This window comes from Stenella coeruleoalba (assembly GCF_951394435.1).
Source record: "Stenella coeruleoalba genome assembly, chromosome: 12".
NCBI lineage: Eukaryota > Metazoa > Chordata > Mammalia > Artiodactyla > Delphinidae > Stenella > Stenella coeruleoalba.
Genome location: NC_137158.1, coordinates 56,087,663 through 56,113,545, shown reverse-complemented (window position 1 = coordinate 56,113,545; position 25,883 = coordinate 56,087,663). Strand labels below are relative to the sequence as shown.

The 25,883-nt window shown below is 37.4% G+C and overlaps 1 protein-coding gene across 9 annotated transcripts in view; it reads left to right on the top strand.

The window, feature by feature from the left end:
* The window catches only part of MTCL3 (MTCL family member 3), a 60,603-nt gene that overhangs the window by 14,608 nt on the left and 20,112 nt on the right, over positions 1 to 25,883 (top strand). For all 9 annotated transcript variants that reach the window (XM_079939521.1, XM_079939520.1, XM_079939519.1 and 6 more), the window contains exon 5: positions 20,574 to 20,645. In XM_079939521.1, the coding sequence (XP_079795647.1) occupies positions 20,574 to 20,645 (72 nt within the window). The remainder of the gene's footprint in view (positions 1 to 20,573; positions 20,646 to 25,883) is intronic.

The window sequence follows — 25,883 nt, the reverse complement described above, 5'->3', positions numbered from 1 at the left end:
TTCAGTGCCTGGCTTGTAGTCAGTTAGACCATATATTCTGTAATATTATAACAACTTCTATTTCATATTGAATTTGTCTAGAACTTTTTCCTGCACTAGAGTGTAAATTCCCTGAGGTTAAGGACTAAATCTGTCTTATTCATCATTGTATCCACAACAACCAGAAGTTCTTGACAAAATTTGACAAACAATAAATAATTCTGAATGAGAGAGTGAGTGGAAATTAGGAGAGGTGTTTCAGGCCCTATTTTGCAGAGAGAACAAAAAATGTGACTCAGAATCAGGGCTCTTTCCATGGTGCTGAGGCTATACAAATAAGATGAGAAGGAAGCAGATGACTAACTCCAGCCTCACCCCACTTCCAGAATTAGAGGTCTCTTGAGATTTTTGCTACCTCCTAGAAATTTCCAGGCTTCTACCTTGCTTCTCGCAAACCCCAGTTATTCTCCAGAAGCAGCAGCTCTTCCCTGAAACAAGATCTCATAGGCTTCTTGGGAGGGGGAATGAAGACGGGAGTTCAAAAACAAGAGGACGACTCTGATATCTGGGGTATCAGTTCTGCAGTTTAACTTCTGTGTTCTCTGGTGAGAAAGTGTGAACAGCATGTTTAGAGAATGGGAGAAGGCTGCAGATCCTTTCACTCCCAAAAACTGTCTAAATTTGCTTTCAATTTTCAATGTTTGGGACAGTCAATTCAGCAGTTAATTTGGCTGGGGAGATGTGGAAAATTACCCCAGGGCTGCAGTTGTTCAATAGCTACCAGTGTTGAGTACTAATTATAAGCCAGTCACTTTATGTATCATTGTGTTGTTAATAGTTTCATTTTAGAGCTGAACACTCAATGCTCAGAAAGCAGGCCAGGTCCACACTAGTCCATCTGCCTCCAAGCCCATGGTCTCCACTAGCCAGCTTGGCCTCACTGCAGGGACTCAGGCTGCCCCTTCCGTCTTCTTCCTGACCCACACATGACCTGCCCTCGGTAGGGACCTCAGTACTCCTAGAATCTTTAAGTTCTGTACCTGTAGCACACATTTAGGGATTGCTCTGGGCAGGCTTTGAGAGAATACTTCCAAGGTGTGTCTATAGGAAAAATCTATTTTATCTCACAAAAAGGGAGTCTTTGGAGGAAAAAAAACAAAAACAAACAACTAAGAACATAAAGCTAGAAAAATGTTTTCAGGTCTGTTGATCCTGGCTCTTCTTTTTACAGATTTAATACCTGTGTTACTTCAGATAGGTTATTTAATGGCTGATTCTCAATTTAATCACCTCTTAAAGGAAAATAAATATTTTCCCTATCCAGTCTATTCACAAGCATAACAGGAGGTAACATGGGTGAAAGTGCTTGAAAAACTGTAAGGTATGATATAGACATCAGATTGTGGTGTTGTTAGTATAAGAATATGTGTTAATAATGTTATTATTATCACATAGCTCTAGATTAGCTGATTAAGACAGCTCCTAGAAAGAAATTTTAAGTCCATGAGGTTGAAACTTTAGATCTATGTAGGGTGCTTGTTCTTTTATACAGGCCTTTGAAACACTTTTGCTTTCTCTTTTCCCGTGAATGTCTGCTGCTTTCTGAAGTTCCCCCTTACATCTAGCTTCACTATGGAACCATTCTAACTTCTGTCTGTCCTGAGGTATGAGGCATGGGGCATGTCCTGAGTCCTTGCTGCTTCACTATCCATTAGCTCACATTTGCAATGGTTTGGGGAACATGCTTACAACAAGGCTGCACTGTCTGCCCCTGCATCCATCAAAGGGGCTCACAGCACTAATTTGTCTGGATAAATGTTTCTCTCCTACCTTTGCTGCCCTATAAACATTCTTCTTAAAAAGAAACATCTTAGCAGGGAGTAGAGGGCTCTTGTATTCAAGCACAAGATACTTTAGATTGTTTCGTAGCTTTTGTTGACTCCACAGCTAAATTCTATGCTCTCTGAATTTAAGAACCCTATTTCATTTAATTCACACACACACACCGTTATACATACAAAAGCTATCAATAAATGCACAGGCAAGAGAAGCAGTGTTTCAGAAGACATGATTGCTGTCAGAAGAGCCCAGCTTTAGCTCCTAAAGTTAGAATTTACTTGGTTCCTCTGTTTTCCAATACTTGTGTTACGTTTGAGTAAATATAACATGCAATTTCACTGTATATTAGGAAGTATTTTCCAAATTTAAAATTCAGTCATATATTGAATATTTTATACTTGATTGCATTTTAATGGAAATACAGTCACTTATTTGATGTCTGTTCTGATTCTGATTTTTACATTTCAGGGTCAGTTAAAGTGATCTTTATCCAGATGGTAAATGACATTTGAAGATGACATTTAAAGATGTCATTTAGCTGCTCTCCTGACATTTTCCATTTTATACTTATATATTTTACTTAATGGAGCCATCCATATTCAGCATGACAACTCAGAAGCGCTTAAAAATTCAAAGTGTTCTATATTCATCTTCTGACTAGCTCAGTTATTTCTAATTTGTCTAGCCCATCAATCATAGTGGTAAATAAAATTAAGTACATTATTTTTTCTTTCCTTCACAAAGTAAGCATTCTTACATTGGCCAAGAGCCTTGAATAATAGTAGAAATAATTAGACAACCCAACTGATTATTGCATTCAAGTGCATAATGAGTGACTAATATGTTGGTATGTGATTATATCCACTGCCTCTTTGCACATGGAAAAAGGGTTTTCATAGAACTTTATGAAACGGTAGCCATCTGTTTGTATTTAGGAGGATCTGTTATATGGAAAGTATTGTCCTTCAAGGATAAAATGCAATTATCAAATTCATTTACTTAGAGATAAGGCTAAATTAGAATAATTATGTTCTACAGTGATTCAGAAGATAAATTTTTAAAAAGTTTTAAAGACATTTTTAATTCTACTAGTGTTAACTTTGAGTTTTGTTTTTTGTTTTTTAATACATAGCAAACAGCTTTAATACAACCAGTTAGCATTTGGTTGACTTCACATAGGAACGCAGAATGAAATTTTTGAGTCAAAGTTTTTTCTTCTCATATTATATATATTTTTTCCATTAGCTTCTGGCATTTGTTTTGCAGTGGAGAAGCGTGTGATTTGTCTGACTTTGAGTCTTTTGTATATCATATTATTTTCTCTCTGCATGTTTATTTTTCTTTACCCTTTGTATAAATCAGTGTCCTTCAGTAGGAAGTAAAATTCACCCTAGATGGCTCAAATGAATAGGATTATTCACAGTGGCGTAGGTAGGATTAAGGGAACAAACTCTTAATTTGAGCTGATGAGGCATTCAGAGAAGACTAGCAACAACACTTGGAAGCCATCAATACCTCTAGAGATGAGGACATTGCTGAGGAAATAGTGTTACAGGGGCCAGTGAAAGCTGGAACTGTGGAGAGGATCCACCTAGTGGGAGCTGTCATCTGGAGGGGTCTTATCTACTACTAAGATGTGGTGTTGAAAAAAGTGAGGGAGCAAGGAGAATCCCCCTGAACTCTCTCTCTTCCTGCCCTCTATCCCTCAGCATTTCTGCCAGTGCCTTCAATTGGCCAAACCCAAATAGAAGGTAATTGATAGGGGAGGGAGCCTGGGTAAAATGGTCTGCAAAGGTCAACTTCTCAAAGTACAGAGCAGGGCAGAGAAGGGGCAAGAATGAATCTGGACAGCTGAAGGAGAATAACCAGTTTAAAAACACTGCCAGGGCATATATCTAGGTGATGGTCTTTGTAATATACCCAAAATGTATAGACCCTTTAATTGGAAAATTAACATCTATTTATTAATTATTTCAGAGGAACTTTCTTGTAGTCTAGGCTTGATAATCACATATGCTCTATTTTTTCCCTAGGATTTTCTTCACTTTGTACTTCTTATACCTATTTTTCTCATCCTTTCACCTTTTTTATCCTTTTCACCTGTGTTGGATGATTTCTCAAGTTTGTTCTTAATATCACTGAGTTAATTGCTGTGTTCGTCACGTCATGCTCTTTAAAGATTCCAGTGCAAAATTTAATTTTTGCATTGAATTTTAGTGTCCTTTGTGAATTTTCTTATTCCCAACAGTTCCCTATTTCAGAGATTAATCTCTTCTATGACGTTCTATTTTTGGTTCATAGAGGCCATATTTACTATCTTATTAAGAGTAAGATTATTAAGAATTTATTATCATATTAAGCAGTTTTCAAAGCTGCTTTCTGTACTTTGAAAATTATTTCAAAATAATATTCAGACTTTTTTTTTGTTTTTTTCCTTTCTTTTTATCTGAACTTTTTCTTTTCTTTTCTTTCTTTCTTTCTTTATTTTTGGCCATGCCGCATGGCTTCCGGGATCTTAGTTCCCCACCAGGGATGGAACCCAGGCCCATAGCAGTGAAAGGACTGAGTCTTAACCACTGGACCACCAGGGAATTCTCTGAATAGTTGTTTAAAATTGACCCAATACATTTTATTTTAACAGCTTTATTAAGGTGTAATTTACATATCATAAATCCGCTTGTTTTAAGTGTACAATTTAATGTTTTTTAGTAAATGTGCAGAATTGTGCAACCATCTCCTTAATCAATTTTTGAATATTTCTGTCACTGCACAGAGATTCCTAGTGGCCATTTGCAGTCACCTTCTCTTCTCACCCCTGACCTCAGTCGAGCACTAATATGTTTTCTACATCTATAGCTTTGTATTTTCTGAATATTTCATATAATTGTAATCATACCATATGTGGCCTTTTGCATCTGGCTCCTTTCACTTAGCCTAATGTTTTGATTTGTTTTATTTTTTATTAAAGTATAGTTTATTTACAATGTGTTAGTTTCTGCTGTACAGCAAAGTGATTCAGTTATACATATATATACATATTCTTTTCCATTGTGGTTTATTACAGGATATTGAATATAGTTCCCTGTGCAATACAGTAGGACCTTGTTTATCTATAGTAGTTTGTATCTGCTAATCCCAAACTCCTAATTTATCCCTCCCCCACCCCTTTTCTCTTTGGTAACCCTAAGTCTGTTTCTGTTTCTTAAATAGTTCATTTGTGTCATATTTTATATTCCACATATAAGTGATATCATATGGCATTTGTCTTTGTCTTTCTGATTTACTTCACATAGTATGCTAATCTCTAGGTCCATCCATGTTGCTGCAAAGTAGCCTAATGTTTTTGAGCTTGATTCTTGTTGTAGCGTGTATCAATACCTCATTCCTTTTTATTTCCAAATAATACTCAATTGTGTGTGTGTGTGTGTGTGTGTGTGTGTGTGTGTGTATTTATATATATATATATACACACATCACATTGTTTACCCATTCATTAGTTGATGGACATTGGATTTTTTTCCATTTTTATTAATAATGCTGCTATGAGCCTTCACATATAAGTTTTTGTGTGGACCTGTGTTTCAATATCTTTAAATAGATATCTAAGAGTAGAATTTATGGCTCATACGATGTATTTATGTTTAACTTTTTAAAGAAGCTGCCAAACTTCTTTTCAAAGTGTCTGTACCAACCACTTTACATTCTCACCGGCAATGGAGAGGAGGGTTCCAATTTATCAACATCCTTGTCAACACTTATTACCTACCTTTTTTCTTATAGCTATTTTATTGAACGTTGAGCGGGATACCTTTGTGGTTTAAATTTGTGTTTCCCCAATGATGCTGAACATCTTTTCATGTGCTTATTTTCCATTCATATATCTTTTGTGCAATGTCTATTCAGTTTTCTGCTTATTTTGAATTGGATTATTAGTCTACATATTCTTCAGTTCGAATTTAAGCTCTTTATATATTCTGGATGCAAACTTTTTATCAGATGTATGATTTGCAATGTTTTCTTCTGTGGATTGTCTTCACTTTTTTAATGGTGCTTTTTAAAATGCAGAAGTTTTACATTTTGATGAAGTCCGATTTATAAAAGTATTTTCTTTTATCACTTGTGCTTTTGGTGTCACATCTAAGACATCTTCACCTAACCCACCGGAAAATCATTCTGGTTTTTTTTTTTTTTTTCCTAAGAGTTTCCTAGTTTTAGAAATTACACTCAGGTCTACGATCAGTTTTGAATTAACTTATGTGTATGGTGTGAGTTAGGTTTCTAAATTCACCTTTTTGCATGTGGAGTTCCAGTTGCCCCAGCACCATTTGGGGAAAAGACTATCCTTTCCCTATTGAAGTGTCTTTGTCCAATGCACTTTCGTCTCTTTTTCTAATTTTTGTTTCTTTTTAGAAACTGTTATCATTGAATGTCAGATTTTCTTTTTAAATTCAATCTTGGCTCAAGACACTCACTGTGTAACTTTTTCTTAGTCCCCCTTGGTGCCTGTTCTCAGATCCAAAGCTGTGGTGCAACTTGATATGCACAACTCCAACCCAATTTCTGTTGGCTAGTAGACATTCATCTTTTTGGCCTATTCTGAAAGAACATAGGAAAGTCTACTACTGCAGCACTCAGGCACACTGACCATGAGGAGAATTTGAATCTTAGAAACATTTGAAGCAGCTTGTAGTTGTTCTTTGCCTACTTTAGTATAAGAAAAACAATAAACCCCAATATAGGTGCCCCCAAGGCTTTTCTGTCTATGCTTCTACCCATGATGCCCTGGATAAGGAAAGAGTATATCTCTTGATTCATTGCACAATTAATTATCTAACTCCTTCCCTACTTGGTTCCTACTTGTTTTGGAGTTTTAATAACCAGAGAGCTGCTGATCGCAAAGGGGCCAGGCCATTTCTCCAGATACATGGTAAAGTAGAGCTTGTGCAATAGTTTTGCATGTATTGGGGAAAGTAGGGATGTAGAAGTGTTGGCTGCCTAGTTGTTTGGGGTTTTTTTAATAACTTTATTGAGGTATGTTTTATATATCGTATAGTTCAGTGGTCCCCAACCTTTTTGGCACCAGGGACCGGTTTCGTGGAAGACAATTTTTCCATGGACCAGGGTAGGGGGGGATGGTTTTGGGATGATTCAAGCACATTACATTTATTGTGCACTTTATTTCTATTATTATTACCTTGTAATATATAATGAAATAATTATATAACTCATCATAATGCAGAATCAGTGGGAGCCCTGAGCTTGTTTTCCTGCAACTAGATGGTCCCATCTGGGGGTGATGCGAGACAGTGACACCCAAAGCATGTTGCTTATGTCCAGTCTACTCCGTAAGATGCAGCTTCATTGTCACTTGCCACTCACTGTTAGGGCTTTGATATGAGTCTGCAAACAGCTGATTTATTATGGTCTCTGTGCAGTCAAACCTCTCTGCTAATGATAACCTGTATTTGCATCTGCTCCCCAGTGCTAGCGTCACTGCCTCAGCTCCACCTCAGATCATCAGGCATTAGATTCTCTTAAGGAGCGTGCAACCTAGATCCCTCGCATGCACAGTTTGCAGTAGGGTTCACGCCCCTATGAGAATCTAATGCCCCCACTGATCTGACAGGAGGTGGAACTCAGGCAGAAATGCAAGCAATGGGGAGCGGCTGTAAATACAGATGAAGCTTCGCTCACTCGTCTGCTGCCCACCTCCTGCTGTGCAGCCCGGTTCCTAACAGGCTACAGACCTGTATCAGTCTGTGGCCCGGGTATTGGGGACCCCTGATATAGTTAACCCGTTACAGCTGTACAATTCAATGTTTTTTTCTTTAGCAAATTTTCCAAGTTGTACAATTATTACAATAAATCGGTGTTAGAACAGTTTTATCACCTCGGTAAGATCACACATGCCCATTTACTGTTAATCCCCAACCACTAAACTACTTTCTATATCTATTGATTTCCCTTTTCTAGACATTTCACATAAACGAAATCATACAGTGTATGATTTCTGCCTGGCTTCTTTCACTTAACATAATGTTTTTGAGGCTCCTCTGTGTCATATCATGTATCAGTAGTTCATTTTTTATTGCTGAATAGTATTCTATTACATGGATACTACACTTTATGTATCTACTCATCAGTAGGTGGACATCTAGGTTGTTCCCATTTGAGCTATTATGAATAATGCTTAACATTATTCTTGTGCAAGTCCTTGGTGAATATAAGTTTTCATTTTTCTTGGATATATACTTAGGAGTGGAATTGCTGAGCCATATGGCAAATTTGTGTTTAACTTTTAAGAAACAGGGATGTCTAGTCCTGGTTCATTTGCAGCTCCAATTCTTTTGTTTCAGACCGTAAAGACTACATATAAGATACAGTATTTCTTTGTTGAATTCCACTGATGCTATCACTGAAGGAAAATTTTCTCAGATTCTGACAAATGCTTGACCATTAATCTTAGTTTCCAGTCTTACTGCATGTACATTTTAATCTTTGCCTTCAAGTATATTTTAATAGGAAGAAAGAGATAGCTTCGTATCATGTTATCCCAAATTCTTTTAATTAGAGTAACAATGTGAACAGGGTAGATTTTCTTTAAAAAATAATAAGTTAGGAAATGAATCTGGTTCATCTGTGATTACTTTCCATAACTTCCTTAATATATGGAATATTTTCTTCCTATCCAGTGATAGCTCGTGCTCTATGTTCATGCATGTATCTTCCAGGTACTTATTTATTATTTATAAAGGGACTAATGTATGTGTGGCTGTTAAGTTGCTCTCCTGTCTAAAGAAGATGTGTGTGAATATGTGTGCATTCTTTAACATTGTATTAAGGAATTAAGTAAATTTATTTAGCCTAAAATATGGTACTTGTTTTTGTTCAAATTAAAATTTCAGAAATTTAGTGATTTTCCATTTATTCCAAAGTAACTTTGAAATGAGCTGATTTGATCAAAAACAGTACACTTCCAAAGGATATCAAGATATCCCTTAATATAAAGTAAAATAAGATTATAACTTATTTCAGTGAGCGTGTGTTCTCATATCTCTAATAGACTTCAAACTATGTGTTTGGTATATGGATAGAGGTTACAGAGATTCTGACTATCTTTGTGTTTTAGAATTCACTGAGCAATTTTTAAGATGTGTAGAAATTCTTTCCAGGACCTAAAACACATACATGTGTACACATGTGCATACTCTCACATGGTCCGATGCATACACACACATATTTACATATGCATGTATGCACATAGACATACACTCATACTCACTTGCTCTATGAATGTGCATATATACATGCAAACAAAATACAGTCTGTGGATGTATTATTTGCTTTTAAAAGTTTGGATTTAGTTCTTTATGCTTTTAAATATACTCTGTGAATTTTTTTAAAACCAATTACTTCTGCCTCTACTTTCTCTATCTTTAAAAATGGTAAAAGGCCGTGCTCGCTTCGGCAGCACATATACTAAAAATGGTAAAAGGCCAATTTCCCAGGAATAAGTTGATTATCATTGAATTAAACCATGGAAACAAGATTTTTTTCCAATCCATTTAAGAGTTGTGGAGAAAATAGTCTATGATTATACTTTATTCATGATTTTTACTTGATGCATGTATTGAGGTTACAGAGATTTTGATTGGCATGCTGTATTTATAAATGTTTTCATGTTATTTCAACTACATGTCTAGTACATACCTATTATACTCTAATAAAAGAATATGTAGGCAGAATCTTCTTGTAGCAATCAAGAAAAATACAGGCAAGGACAGAACAAAAAAAATTGTTAGCATACTAGACCAGTAAACCCAAATTAATAATGAAATTTAATATGAATAAATGTGATGTCTTACAATTTAATTTTTTAAAATTTACAGAAATACAAAAAGGAGAGAAATATATTCACAGCTATTTACACAAAATAGGCTTAGGGAGTTAAGCTGACTGTAAGCTAGACATGAAACCATGTCACATGATGAATGCTTAAAAGTACTGGGTATTATATACAGTACTGGGTATTATATACAGATGTGATCACTCCCTTCTAAATGAAAGGATTTAATATAGAAGATAAAGTAGATTTATTCTTTGAATCACTTTAAGTGATTTCTACTTTAAGTGGATTTGAGATGAAAATAAAGACATCTTATCCATTAGAGCCATTTGTAAAGGGATTGTATTGCCTGCCTCCTATTGAAGCAAGCTCCTGGAAGAGCACAGGCAGGGTCTAGGTGGTATAGAAAGCATTCCTGTAAGGTACTGAATGGAAGATTGAGTTTCCTGGGCTCCTTCCACATATGTGACCTTAGCAGTCCAGAGCAGAGTTTGATCATTCTGCTGTCACTCCGGGGTCAAACAGGTTATATGAATGAGTGAGGCTATCTGTGTTGAGTGATGGGGCTAAGTGGATATTGTGTATGTCTCAGTAGTCAGTTCCAATCTAAGGTTGCCACGCCATAATCAGGACCCAACTTTACCAGGTCTTCCAGTTTTTCAACTGAAACTAGAAATCTTAATTTTTAAAATGTAAACTGTCCACATTTTAAAATTTAGCAACTAATTCCAAAATTTTTAAAGCACAATTATGGGCTATCACTTTTTAACTTAGTTTAGGAATTATCCCAGAAACTTGCTTCTACTCCCCCGCCTCCGAAGTGCATTTTGGGAATTACTGAATACTCTGACCTTTGAAATTTTATCACGAAATATCTAAATGTGTGACTGTGTAAAGCATAATTTTAAAGCACCTGTAATACCCACCCCTTAGCATCCTGTCATCTTTAATGGCACTTCAAACCTATTTCTTACAAGATTCTAAAGTTGATACAAAAATGATGTTAATATCACTGCATTAATTAAGTAGAAGCTGGTCGATACACAATATAAAAACTGGACAAATCATTATTTTAACGTACAAATGCTGGCCGCGATTGTTTTCTTTGCCTTATTATAGAGAAAAGCCATAAGAAACTGCTTTCACTGCCCAGCCATAATTTTCTAAATGCATTTTAATTTCTAAATGCATTTTAATTACTAAATGCAGTGGTGCTTAGAACTCAATTCATTAACTAGAGCAAATTAGAAGGGAATGTAAATCTCCGCATTTGCCGATGACATTCATCGCTTAGTAAGCATACATTTACTGTGGATCAAGTATGTAAGACATAAAATAATTTTTTAATGATTATTACTTCAAAAGTCATTAACCAGGCTCTCAGGTTTAAAAAAAATAGTCTCAACTGAGAAAGCTTCCAGTCCTGTATCTGTTCATTTGTGTGGGACTTTCTGAGGCCTTTTCAGGATATACCTATCCAAGTGTAATATGTGATATGAATATCAGAGAAGCACTCTTATCATGTTGCCTTTGCTTTTTTAAAGCAAGGTGGTCTTGTTTGGGGATCAGTTTATTATTGATAATTTGGAAGACCTTCTAACAACCTACACCCTACTCCAAAAGAGGATTTCTAAAATGATGTAAGAAATTCTTGTATCAGAAACTCTCTCACCAGTAGCCTTGAACCCTTTGAATATCTTCAAGTAGCTTAGAGAATACAGAGACTAATTCTGTCTAAGGAACAGGAGGTGTTTGGTCGTATAGTATAAGGCACGCAATGGAAGGCAGGGAATTATTGGGTCCAAACCTAACTTTTAAAAGGGATGTTTTTTACAAAGATTTTATAAGCCCCAACTATTATAGTATTATCTCCAGTTTCCTCCCAATTCATTTCCTCTAGTTCTATAGCAACCACATCCCATTAATGGGAGAAACCTTCATTTTTTTCCCTTCTGACATCACATGGTCCTTCAGACCTTTTGGATTTTCTGGAGTTAAGTTCAGTATTTTGCTTTTCAAGTTTCTGGCTTACCTAAATTTCACTGTACTAATTATGGAAAATGAGTTCCAATCTAACAACATTTAAGCACTAGTAACAAGTAATATTCTAGGAAGAGAGCAGAAGAGATCTAAAATAATGACTGGCACCAAAGAACGACTTTTAAAAAGGAAAGACACTATGCAACTCTAGAGCCATTCAAAGCCATGTGGCCCTGAGGAGATAATCCTGACTCCCACATAGGCAAAAGTTCTAATGTTTTCTCTTTCATTGATGGTTTGGTTTGATAGCATGCTCTACAGAATCCACACATTAATATTCTTTAGCAATAAAGAATTTATACAACTCTCTATTCAGTCTGACCTCTGCTGTGGATATCTACATCAGCACAAAGGGAGAAGGATGAAGGAGCCAAGAAAAGGAAAATTCATAGGATACTTTTATTTTAAAAAAACCCTTTAAATAACAAAGAATATGATCCCAGCTATTTCAATTTGGCATTGGTTTGAAGTAGAGCAGAAATCTAGCTTTTCCAGCTTTTAAAAGTGTTTACTTAGGCATTCACTGTAGGTAAGAAAAAATAAGTTTTGAAGCCTCATAACTCAGAAGGGGCCTGGGCTTATGGGACAGAAGGAGAAGATAACCTTCTGGCAGAAGAGGGTTGATTTATTCTTGCAGATGTGGGTCTCCACCTCCATGACACACACTCTGTATGCCAGATACACCTCTCCGTGTGTGACATGTACCTCTGTGATAATATTCAGAAGGGGATCCCCATCCTCCCCAAGAATGAAAAATGCAGTTTTTTAAATTAATACTAATACTAATAAATATTAGTATTTTCTGGGAACAAATCCCAGATTTAAATTGTTGATTAATTTTCTTCCCCAAATCTTCCAAAGTTGTTTCTTGGAATGGATTTATTAATGACAACTTTCTTTTCCTCTCTTCTCTATAATATTCTTTTCTAAATTCTGGCCTTTTAAACTAACAATCAGTAGGAGTTTGGGAAATCTAGTCCTTAAAATGCAATTGAGAATTTTCTCAATACAGCTTTCTTTGAATTTTTTATGTTTCAACTCTGTAAATTGACTTAATTAGGAAATTTTGTAAAATTATTTTTCTTGCCTTGCCTAAGAAAACTATAGAAACAAAAGGACAAATAAAATTGACAGATATAAATTAGAAACCTAGATCGAGGGAAGCACTGTAAAGATGTATACATCAGTTCTTCTGAAAAGGGAAGAATAAAAGCTAAGTTCAAATAGTAGTACTTCAAAAATGTGCTGAGCCAGACCCTGTATTAAGCTTGACTGTTAGGATGAACTTTATTAGCATTTAACTTGTATCACGCCTTCGGTGCTAATTAAACACCTTCTTCTATTAAAAGAAGTATCTTAAGAGAAGCATCTACCTTTTAGAACTGAAAGGTAAGCTTTTATGATAACTTATTTAAAGCTCAGTTTTATTAAAAAAATATTTTATGGAATCAAAATATTGACAAAAGTAGGGGAAAAATAAAAACAAAGAAAGTACATTGATTTTCTTTTTTTCCTATGTTTTTTGATCCTCCCTTCAGCTCTTCTACTAGCCTTTTATGTATGTCTTTTGTTTTTCTGGGATTTGAATAAAGGATTTTTTAAAATAAATATCAACTGAATATTTTTCAAACTCAATGATGAAAAATATTTGGTAAATGTAATAGCTGTTTATGTGCAACAAACTATCACAAAACTTAGTGGCATTAAACTATCATTTATTTGCCTAATTCTTTTGCCCTCTGTATGGATTATTCTGGTCTCAGTTGGGTCCCCGAATATATTTGTGGTCAGCTGACAGTCAGTTGGGAAGCTCTACTTCTGGGAGTTGGCTGGCTGTTGGCTAGGACAATGGGAATAACTAGGCCATGTGACTCTTTTCATCAAGCAGGCTATCCCAGACTTGTCACACGGGGCAGCATGTTTCCAAGAGGGAATGAGCAGAAATCTGCACAATCTCTTGAGGGTAGAGTCAGAACTAGCATGTCATCTTTCCTACCACATTTTACTCCTACTGTATTTTATTGGTCAAAGCGGGTCACAAGGCCAGCCCAGTTTGAAGAGGTGCAGAAAAAGACTCTGCCTCTTAATGGGGCACATTGTAAATGGACTATTTACTGGGAGGGGAAAAATACAGCCAGTTTTGTAAACAGTTTTACTGTGGAAAGCCTTTATCACTAATAAAGTCTTAAGTCTAATGTATAAGAGACACTGGACTAATTCTGTCTAAGGAACAGGAGGTGTTTGGTCATATAGTATATGGTTATGGTTAGGTTCCTTTATGCCCATAATTTCCAGATTATGTTTTGTTCCTTTATGCCCATAATTTCCAGATTAAGTTAGGTTCCTTTATGCCCATAATTTCCAGATTATGTTTTGTAAATCCTTGGTGAATTATATTACATGGAAAGTAACTTAATTCACATAAGAATTATCACATTGATGTTTCTCCAAGGCTAGGGAAAGTGAAAGAGTATGGAGAGTCATTGAGTTGGTACCTTCCACGACTGAGAGCTAAGAAGAGGTCACTTAAGAAGGCACTTTGGTGTAGAGTGTCTTGATCCAGGCTTGAGGGCAGGAAGAGAAGCAGAGACTCTGTAGACTTCCAGGGCCAGGGGCAGAAGAGAAACTGTTGTAGAGGTGCTGATGAGAAGCCGCCACAAAGGCAGATAGGCCATCAAGAGTGTTGGTACCAAATATCCTTTACAAAATGATTTTGAGACCTAGAATCTTAATTTATCACGCTGGGAAAGTGAATTTGTAAAAATCAAAAAAAGTATTAGAACAGAACAAAGGTGTATCATATGTCCCATTTTAAATACTTTTCAGCTCATACATTTTTTACTCTTTAGTCTTTTTGTTGAAAAGGTTGAGACACTTTGTTTTTCTAAGCTTTAAATGGAACTTTTAAAATGGACTTATTTGTTTGTTTTAACCTACCAATTTCTTGGATTAGGATGCTTGAAAAACAAAGCTACGTAAAAAATAAGGTCGAAGTAGCTATTTTCTCATTCAGCTGACATTGTCTGAGCAACTACTTTGTGCCAGGTATATTTCTAAGAGCCAGAGCTGTCACAGAACATTACAAAGGCCCTGCGTGGGTGGAACTCACATCCCAGAATGAGACAGACATGAAACAGATCCACACGTCAGAGGGTGAGAGGAGGTCTGGAGAAAAATAAAGCGGAGTTAGGAAGACAAGGAATGTGTGGAGAAGAGAGTAGAGGAGGTATTTTATAGGGGCTTCCCTGTTTTTTTATACCGAGTGGTCTGGGAAGGCCTCTCTAATTAGGGACCCTGAATGAGCTATGGGAGTGGGTGGTGAGAGTGTATGAAGGAAGAGTGTTGCAGGCAGAGGAAAGGCCCAACCTGGAGCATGCTTGGCATGTTTGAGGAACCACAAGGATGTTGGTGACACTGGAGCCGGGAAAGCAGAGGAGGAGTGAGGTGGGGATGAGGTTGGAGAGCTTGTTTGGGGTGGGGGGCAGGGCTGACCACATAGCGCAGGGTTGTGGTTCAGAGCCAGCTGTACATTTTACCCACTGTGGGAGCTTGAAAGAAATTCCTGAGCCCAACCCCAGAATCTGTTGAAATTTGTCTGGGTTGAAGCCTGGTCATGTCTTTTTAAAATGTTACCAGGACAAATCCAGTGTGTAGTCAAGGTCTCCTGTGCCTTAGTAAAGCATGGCTCTGACTGAACGAGCTGGAAAACCACTGGAAGATTTGCCAGAGAAGAGTAACAAGACCTGATCATCCTAGCATGCCTCCTTCACCCACATTCCCTTTGCTTCTCAAGATCATGTCTTGTATAAAGCTTGGGACCCTGCCTCATACGTTGTGGGGATAGAGTGGAGAATGTGGTTGTGGGCAAGATCTCTGGGTGCTCTTACCTGCCCCTCCTCTGCCAGGTGTCAAGGATGTAACACACAAGGCAAGGAGGAGGACTTCTAGGGACAAGAGCCTCTCCTGTTCCCTTTCAAACTGGGTTGCTATAACAAAATCCCACCGACTGGTTGGCTTATAAACAACAGAAATTTACTTCTCACAGTTTGGGAAGTCCCAGCTCAGCATGCCAGCATGGCCAAGTGAGAGCCCTCTTCCAGGTCACAAACTTGTATACTTATATGGCAGAAGAGGCTCAAGAGCTCCGTGGGGTCTCTTTTAAAAGGGCGCTAATCCCATTGTTGAGGGCTCCACTCTCATGATCTCAGCACCTCCCAAAGGTCCTACCTCCTGTTACCACCATCTTAGGCATTAGGATTTCAACATATGAACTTTGAGGAGACACAAACATTCAGACGGTAGCAGAGCCAGAGTTTCTGGCTCTTTAGTTTTCCTCCAGCCTTCAGTCAGAAATCCCCATGCGTCACTTCCAATGTCACCCTGAAGTCACAAGCATTCACAGGATGACTGTGAGAACCAGTGAGTGTATATGTCACTTCTGCTGACTTCTCTGTTGACAATAGAAAAATACATTGCTCATGTGTAATATATGTAAACTAGTGCCTCAAACCCATGCAGCTATGATGTAATAGCATACAGAAGGATATGCCCAGAAATAATATAACCCTCTTTTGGAGTAGCAGTGGGATGTAATTGTTCAGAGCAAAAGCTGTGAAGCTGGATAACTTACATCCTGGCTCGAACACTTGCTAGCTAAGTGGTTTATCCTTTGTGTGCTTTGGATAATGGTGGCAAACTCCTAAGACTGGTAAGATTAAATGAATGGATACATATTAAGTACTTAGGGAAGTACATGGCACACATTTAGTGCTCCATAAATCCTATATTAATACAGTTATAGTTTCCTACTTGATTTAATCACCGTACAAATGGATCCCTCTTTAATTTTATTAAAAACATAGGAGATTTTTGTACAAATAATATGTATAAAAATAACATTTTAGACAGGTTCTTCTCTGTTGTTTAATTGCTAAAAACACAAAGAGATCACATATTAAGAAGTGTACCAAATTTTAATCGAGGAAGAAAGTCAGTCTCAAAACATTTTAGAACACAAATCCAATTTATATAATTGCTGTGCAAACAATTTTTGGTAAAACTTTCTAATTCCTGGCCTTCACGTGGATAAAAAGAGCAGCAGTCTCTTTTGGATAGCTGAGGATGGGAATGCAAAGGATTAAGATGTGGACAAGACATGTTTTCAACATATTTATCTAGAGAGCCACCTGAAGCGCCTACTTTGAGAACAAAGATGAAAATGTGAGACTTAGTTCTAGCCTCCTAAACTGGTCCCCTTATAGAGGTTCCTAGATTTAGTGCATGAATGTGGGATGGTATGATTGGGGGGGCGGTGACAAAATGTTATCCTCATGGGAAAGAGAGACTGTTTAGACTTACCTTATTTCTCCAGCTTTCTCTTCCCAAATGAATCTCTCATCCTTGTTTCATTGGGGTCAGAAAGTTAATAAAAACTTACAGGAATACGAAAAGATGATTAAATATTTATTGAAAATTTAAATGTGATACCTAAAGGTACAGGTAGTCCTGGGGGTTCCTTAAAGGCAATATATTTTTATTTAGGGGGAAACCTTCTCTCAGAGCTTTATTTGAGTTTGACCCACCACTTAAGTGATGTTTAAATAAAAGTAAAATAGAAAATGCCTCTTAAGAAAGGATGGCCTAGTTTCAGCATTTCTCCTGTATTAATTTAGAGGACTCATTTTTACGTTGCCCACAGGATAAAATCTAAATTTCTCATCTCCACAAGCTGACCTCAGTCCCTGAAGCATCTTCTTCTATCTCGTCTCTATAGTGTCTCTGTCTCCATTCATCTGTAAGCCATGCTTCTTCCTCCACACCTTTGCCCTTGCTGTTGACTTGGTTTTATTTCTGTTGAAATGTTGCACGTCCTTCAAAGGTCAGCGCTCTTGGGTGATTTTCTCTGATTTCCCCACATCTGGAACCATAGCTGTTTCTTTGCTCTCTCAATCGTTTGTTTGTTCTTTATTCATAAATGCAGTTAATTCTGTCTACTCTTTTAACTAATTATCTGCATTCTTTTTACCATCATAAACAGTTATCTCTTTGGGAGGAGAGTAAAATATTTCTCATATTTGTATAACCATACTGTACCGTATATATGCCAGAACTCAACAAATATATGTGGAATGAATGAAAAACAACCCCCCCCCAAAAGTTCTCAGAACCAGAGCACACTTTCCCTCATTTCACTTGCATGTCATCCCTTTACCTCATGGTCATTTGGACTGCAACCTTTGTGTCTTTGTATTTCTTCTATGGCAATCTGATTATGGATACTCCTTTAATAATAACTTAATAATTAAATTTAACTAATCTAATAATGTAATTTAATCATTATGATTTAATTATTTAATTCTAATTAATTGGATAATTAAATTTAGTAAATTAATAATTTAGTAATTAAACCTCTTAATACTTCTAATTGACCTTAGGACAATAATTTGACTTGATGAGGTAAAAATCCAAACTTTATTCAATGTCCTTCAAGATCTGATAGTAAATCCCATGTCACCCTCTCCTCACACTTTGTTACAGCCATCCCAAATTTCTTTGTGTTCCAGAAATGGTCTTTCTACATGGAATGCTTTGTTCTTCCCTTCGCCCTCCTCTCCATCTTTAGCTGGGTTAGTCCTCGTCTACCAGATTCAAGATAAGCTGTTACTTCTTTCTGGAAATCATCTCTAGTTCCCCATACCATCTCCAGCCCTAGACTGGATTAAGCCTTTCTTCTTTGTGATCTAGTAAATAATAAGGATCAGAAAGCCTTGGGTCAAGATCTGACTTTGCTACTTACCAAGCAGTGACTTTAGACCAATGCTTCTCACAGTTTATCATGCATCAGAATCACCTGGAGAGCTGGTTAAATTGTGGCTCACTAGGCCCCATCTCCAGAGTTTCTGATTCAGTAGTTCTGGGATGGGTCCCGAGAATTTGCATGTATCACAAGTTACCAAGTGACACTGATGATGTTGTTCTGGGGATCATACTTTGAGAACCACTGATTTAAATAATCTAGTTAACCTCTCTAAGCTTTAGTGTTACCATCTGCAAAAGGAGCCTAAAGGGGTGTTTTAAGAATTAGTTGGGGTAATGTATATAAAGTGTTTGACATGAATTAGTCCTCAATCAATGCCAGTTAATATTGCTTCTGCATTATCATTGCTTTCATCGCACTGTATTAAATTGCCCACTGAAGTGACCATTTGCCAAGTAAATCAGGAACCTCATAATGAGCAGAGACTGTGCTGTTTTTATTATGGTACCTTATGAAGTGCATTAGTAGGTGCTAAATAAACATATAATGGAGTAAATTCAAAGTAAGAGCATTCCATAAATATTTAACAAAATAAACTTAGGTGATTCTTTGTAGGTAGCCCCTATACAGAATGTTCCAGGATTCCCTAGTTCAGCTCTCACTATATTCTTGGTTTTCTTGAGACTGTTTTTGCTGCTTGGTTCCTAAATCACTTTTGGTTATGGTGAATCAGTCCCCACAGCTTCTGTTTCTAAGAAAATTATACAAGCAACATGGAGAATGTCTGTGAACTAGAAATAAATAACCACGTAGACTATTCATTTGGCTCTGTAGTTTCCTTTTTATGCTGAATGAAAGCAGTTGCAGCACGAACGTATGCCAGCCTTTAACACTGGAACTGGGTTAGAAATTAACATGTGAAGAATTTAATTTGCAGTTCTTGGCAAATTCATGAAGCCTGCTCTTCAGAGAAACCGTGCCTCCTTTTCCTGTCAGCCTGTACCGCCGTCCTCCTCTTTGACCTCAGAATCTCATATTTCATATTCACTCGTTAGTTCAGCAAATATTGTTTTCAACGTCTGCTGTGTGGCAGCTCTTACTCTCATGGTGGTGATGCTACACTAGGACAAAGTCGCTTCTTTACAGAACCTAAAGCACGGCATTTGCCAACTTGTACTTTGTTTGCATCCCTGTCTCCCACGCTAAATTGTGAGCTTACTAATGGTAGGTGCATTATTTAATTGTGTATCCAGCTCAGTATTTGGTACATGGTAGATACTCATACATACAGTTACTGTTCATACAGAGGAACTTTATTTTAACGGTGGTGAGAAATGGAACTGAGCACCAGAGATCAATACTGCTGGTCCTTGAAAGGATTTGACACTAGATGTGTATTTTTTGACCTACAAAGTGTACTTGTTTGAATTTCAATTAGAGCCAGCCAATAAAATGGGGGAGATTTTACATAAAAATCCAGATCTCCGGCTTCTTTTGAAAAAGCCTACATTCCTAATTCCCTCTCAGCTGGCTCCTTTAGATGGAGCATGCCATCTCCATTTTACTATAACCCCTACTATTCCCTACTGTATTACATGTGTGTGGAAGAGTGTATATGAACATGTGTATCATGTTTGTCTACATGCATATGTGGTGAGGAAGTTCTTTGAATTCTACATAAATCCACTGAAAGTTTGTCTTTATAAGCTTATAACAACCTAAGTCCAACTGCAAATAATACCGTATTCCTTTCTTTTCTTTAATGATGTAGAATGCTAACAAGGATTTCTTTCATTTGAATAATATAATATATTGAGTTATCGATCTAAATTTTCTCCAAATTGCTTTTCTGCGTTTTTATAGTAGGTTTCCTGTATTTCTCAAATCACCTTGACAATTGCCAGCTACTCTTCTATTGTGATATGTATCCCCATCCAAAGTAAAATATATCTAAATCTATCTGGTTTGGTTTTTTTTTCCCTCCCTTATGGCTATTAAACTAACACTTTTCATTTGGCTTGGTTTTATCATAGGAAATTAGGATACTTAAAAATATAAAATTGAATTAAAATTGTAGTTTACCAAACTAAATCTACTCATGCTTTATTTCAGCTATCTTTAAAGAGAAGAGGAAGCAAAGATTTGCCAAAATCTGAAAAGAAGGCTCAACAGACTCCCACAGAGGTATGTGGAAATAAAATTTCAGCTAGTACATCAGACATCTCTAAATGTATATAATAATAAGCTACATCTATAAGTAGACATAGTAACCAGATACACTCATGTAAAACAGAGTTAAATTATGCATATCAATTATGTAGCTGTAGATGCAGGAGACAATATAAAGATTCAGTATCTTTTCTTTAAAGCTAGCGCTAACATCCCTGTTGTTATTGCTTTTGCATTGTAAGCACACAGCAGAATGTCATTAGTACTTTATGTGTTGCTACACTTAAGAACTGTACCCATGGTGCTGATCTTGTTCACTCATAATTAATAAGGACAATAGAATAGCTATTCCTATAGTATCAGGAGAGAGTAAAGAAAGGAATGTTGTCGGAAGGGTGGCAGAGGGGAGAGAGAGACTCCTGATGGCTTTGGAGAGTCCTAGAATGAAGTAGTTCTCTCTACCAATGACTGGGGAAGCAAAAGAAAGGAAATTAAGGAATAAAAATAAAACTTAAAACATGTCTTCAACATGGGCTTGTTAAGAGACTTAGAAACACAGCCACAGTAAAGACTAGGTCTACTTTTAGGGTGAGCAGAGGTGCTGGTGGATGTAATAAAGGAGATTTTAAAACAGAAGAGGAAATATTTAGGGACAGCTATGATATCATGGCTCGTTAAAAATACTTGGCTAGGGCTTCCCTGGTGGCGCAGTGGTTGAGAGTCCGCCTGCCGATGCAGGGGACACGGGTTCGTGCCCCGGTCCGGGAAGATCCCACATGCTATGGAGCGTCTGGGCCCTTGAGCCATGGCCGCTGAGCCTGCGCGTACGGAGCCTGTGCTCCGCAACGGGAGAGGCCACAACAGTGAGAGGCCCACGTACCGCAAAAAAAAAAAAAAAATACTTGGCTAAATATTGATTTTTAAATGTTGGGATCTATAGGACTGTAGCATATGTACTTTTTTTTATTCTTACAAGGGGTTTTCTCATTAGATAATAATTTTAACTAAAGCAATACTTAAATATTCAAAATTTGAAAAAGTTGATCTCACTCATTTTTTTAAAAGCATAACATATTAATTGTTCATTTTCCTTTCCCTCCTCTCCCTGCTCTGTCCTTGGTTAATTTTTCCCCTGGTGCTGGACATGAACATTTATAGACCTCAGCAGTTCTAGAATCCCAGAGTCTCCTACCAAAGTCGTCTCCTTTTTGCACCTTTCCCATCATCCCCTTAATAAGTTCATATATGCTCTGTCACCACAACTCTCCCACTGTGTCTTTGCCATAATTTTATGCATCAGTTCTCTTCCCCACCTCACTGAGGGAGAGGTGCTATATGCTCCCTGTTCTAAAAATCTTAAGTCAGCTTTAATCAACAGTTTATTTTTTTTAACTCATGTTTGTCCTATTCTTATACTTCCCATGGTAAAGCTTATTTATTTTTTTCAACAACATTCTCTAATCCAGGAATTCTTAACTGTTTGTTCCTGGCTCTGTGGACCCCCACTCCATGTGTACAGGGGCACTTTTCTGCCAAAGACATATGCAGCTTTCATCAACTTCTCAGTGGGACCTGGGGCCTTAAAGCAGTCAAGACATGTTGCAATCCACCAGTTTTTATTTCATGCACATAAATGTCCTGGGAAATTTACAAGGACGCTATTATGGCCTTTGAAGTCCCTGCTATCATTTTCAATTCATTTATTTTCAGAGGTTATTACCTGTCTTTTTTCAAAAACCCACCCCAGAAGATTGATTGGACTGTCTCAGATGGGAGATCTCAATTATAAAATAGTCCATAGTTGATTCTATTGCTCAGTCAAGGTTGAGGACCATTGAGTCACATACTTACGTTAGGGCAAGCATCCTATATTGTTGTAATTCATATTTACATATTCATCTCCCGTGCTTAGCCAGGGCATATTGTAGGCAGGGGCCATCTTATCCAGCTTGCACTCATCAGTGTCTAGTGTCTGGCACTCTGCAGCGGGATCAATATGCACTTTTGAATACTCCCATGTCCCCCTTTTCTAGATGAGCCATATGAAATTGCCAATGCTGTTGTTCTGACCTGCACGAATGGCAATTTCATATGGTTCAACCTGCTATTATTTATATAGCTTTTTATTTCATTTTGTTCAGTTTCTTCTATGTATTCCTCACATGTTCCTCCAGCAGCACAGTGACTTTATATACTGAGAAATGGTATTGCATAGCAGTTAAAAACAGTAACTTTAGGGTCAGGTTGCCTACATGGACCTCTCTGCCACATACCAGCTGCATGGCCTTAGACAAGCTGTTTCCTCATCCTTAAAATGGGGTCATAATAGAGAGTTGTACAGATTAAATGAGTTAGTATATGTAATTTATCAGAGTGCAACTTAGCTTCCAGCAGTGGCTAGGTTAAAGCCAAGCTCAGTTCACTTCTTTGGGCCCTCATCATCTTTATGTTCCCCTTCCTCTTGCGTCATCTGTATCTTCTCAAGACTGAGTCTTTAACATACACAAAAATAAGAGACAGCTTGCTTCACATCTCAAAGCTTTGTTATGTTTCTTGACTGGCATCCACTGTGAAAACAGGAGCAAGCGTTTCTGATCAGTTACATTTCAACCAGGCACTTTCCATACAATCTCATGATTTCACATTTATATATGGGATTGCCCTGCCCAGTTCCAGACGGAACCTACAATAGTTAGGTTATAGGATGAGGATGCAAGGCACATTGGCATACAGGATTCTTAAACCTTGGTCATTGCAGAAACTACCATACGTGGTATCTTGAAAAGACTTCTCTTAAAATAAATAAAATAATCATCATGCCCATCATTCTCCTTCCTTCTTTATCATGACTTTGTTACATGCAATATAGGTCCAACTCTTAAAATACTTTTCATGTTTTCATCCCTTTGGGCAGGAGAGCTTACACATACACAAATCAAATATCCTCCTCTTTTATATTTGCTTCACATAGTCCAGCGAAGTGTTCTTCTATTCCAGTCTGTGATTTATATCACATCCATTGCCGTTTTGGTTAGATTCAAAGTGCAGTATAATAACATTTTTTCTTCTTACTAGCAAATAAAGGCCTTGCCTTGCGATCAAGGACTTTGATAGAACATGCAGCCCAGCTAGCTTCCCAGTCTCACCTGCTCTTACTTCCCAACAGAGCCGAGTCTAGATAAAAGCATATTTGATATGCATATTGTTGGTCAACTTTCTATTCAAACATTATTTCTAATTCTGGCTTTAGTGACCTTTGACTCTCCTGCTCTGTGCTCCAACTTTTAATCATTTCTTCTCAGTCTCCCTTTCTTTTTTTCTCCTCTTTGATTGCCTCTGAAGCCATTGCAATAGCTTCAATCATCACCTCTATGCATCTCATCCTCATGTCCTCCCCTCTGGGCCTGAGCTGTCCTCTAGGTCCAGCGCTGTAATCTTGGTAACCTTGGGCCTGAGATTCCACATGCCTGTTGATAGATGTTTCCACTGGGTATCTCTCCACCGACACACCTCAAAGGCAGCATTTTAATGTACTTAAATCCATATTCTTCCCATAAAACTTGATCCTCTTTGTTCAGTCTCTGTCCCTACTATTGGCAACACATCCATCAAGACACCCAAGCTCAAAACATTGGGGTTATCTTTGACTCTTCTGCTGATGTGATGTTAGACATTGTAATACGTCCTTGGTTTCATCCTCACAGAATTAGTTCAGGGACCCGAACACATAGTCTCTTGCAGGGCAGCTTCTTTCTTTGCTTGTGAAACGGATTCTCACATCGAATCTATCTGTGACATATATTCTTATCCTTTTTCACTATGCTCCTGGAGTTCTCTCAGTTCTCTGTGCTTCTCTCTTTTCTTCTAAACCCCTTCTAAAGGGAAGCATACAAGCCAGCACATCTGATTTTGTTATTTTACCTCATTGCCCTACTTTTTTCCTCTCATGCATCTTTTCATGCAACATGTGCAGTGGAAAAAATATGATTTTTGGAATCAGTCTGAATACAGATGTGCTCTGTCACATTAATTTGCCCTCTACCATGTAGCTGCCTTATCTGCAAAGTAGACATAGTATATCATCTTCCTCGTGGGGCTCATGTGAGGATATAATGATATAAGGAATGTGATATTCAGGCTCTGCACACTCAGCAACTCTCATACTAATTCTTATTAGTGGATGGGAGCATAGGAGTCCCCATCTAATTCTTATTAGTGGATGGGAGCATAGGAGCCCAGTGCCCTGCTCTCCATCTCTTCTCTCGCAAAAGCTCTGGGCCACATTTATTGAGCATCTCTGGCAGGAGCTCATTATTCTCCTCACCTTCACCATCAGTGGTTGCTACTTTTTTACCAGAATTCATCTCAAACACAGCTGACTCAGTGCTGGAAAAGAAAGGCATTTTTATTCCTTCCCATTTTTTAAAATGAGGAAACCAAAGTCCACAGAAGTTACATGGTATGCCCAAAGTGCATACTTAAAAGAGAGTTTTGGGAAATATGTCCTTGGATATAATAACGTGTTTTTATATTAGCTCTCTGAGAAAGAGTTGATTTCCATTTTTCTGTTTGTAGTTTTCCATTTAGTTAATGATTAGGGTTTGAAGGTTGTCCTAAGAATGTGTGAGAAGAACTTCTACAGGGTCTACGCCATCATCCTTTTACCAGGCAGAACCAGTTCTATCCATTTCAGACTGATGGAAATAAATCCAATTTTAAAAGTGATCTAGATGGAACACTTACCAATTTCTTCTTGGATGGACCGTTCCAGTGTTAAACTTTCCCTACTTTAAAGCCCTTTAAAAACAATTCTCCCTTGAATAAAGATGGGGGACAAATTACTTGCTGTATGGCCGAGTGATCATGTACCAAACTAAGCTTTAGTGCCAGAACCGAATTCCAGTTTCATCTTTGTCCTTTGCCACTTATGAGCTATGTAACCTTGAACAAGCTATCGAACAGCTTTAAACCAGGAATTTTAATACCTACTCATAAGCTTACTCTGCACGTTAAATTAGGTCATACGTGTGAAGAACTTTACAGTATCTGGCTGAGAGTCAGAGCTCAATAAATGGCAGTGAGTACATATTAAGCCACATGCTCCTTCCAGGGAAGAGGTTTCATATTTACTACAGTCAGGGGAACTCAAACCATGAGAAAAACAAAACAAACAAAATGCACATCGTTGAAAATGACAGCCAAACAGTTGTATGCAGTGAGAACGTATAATTCTCTGAATAGTGATGACCACAC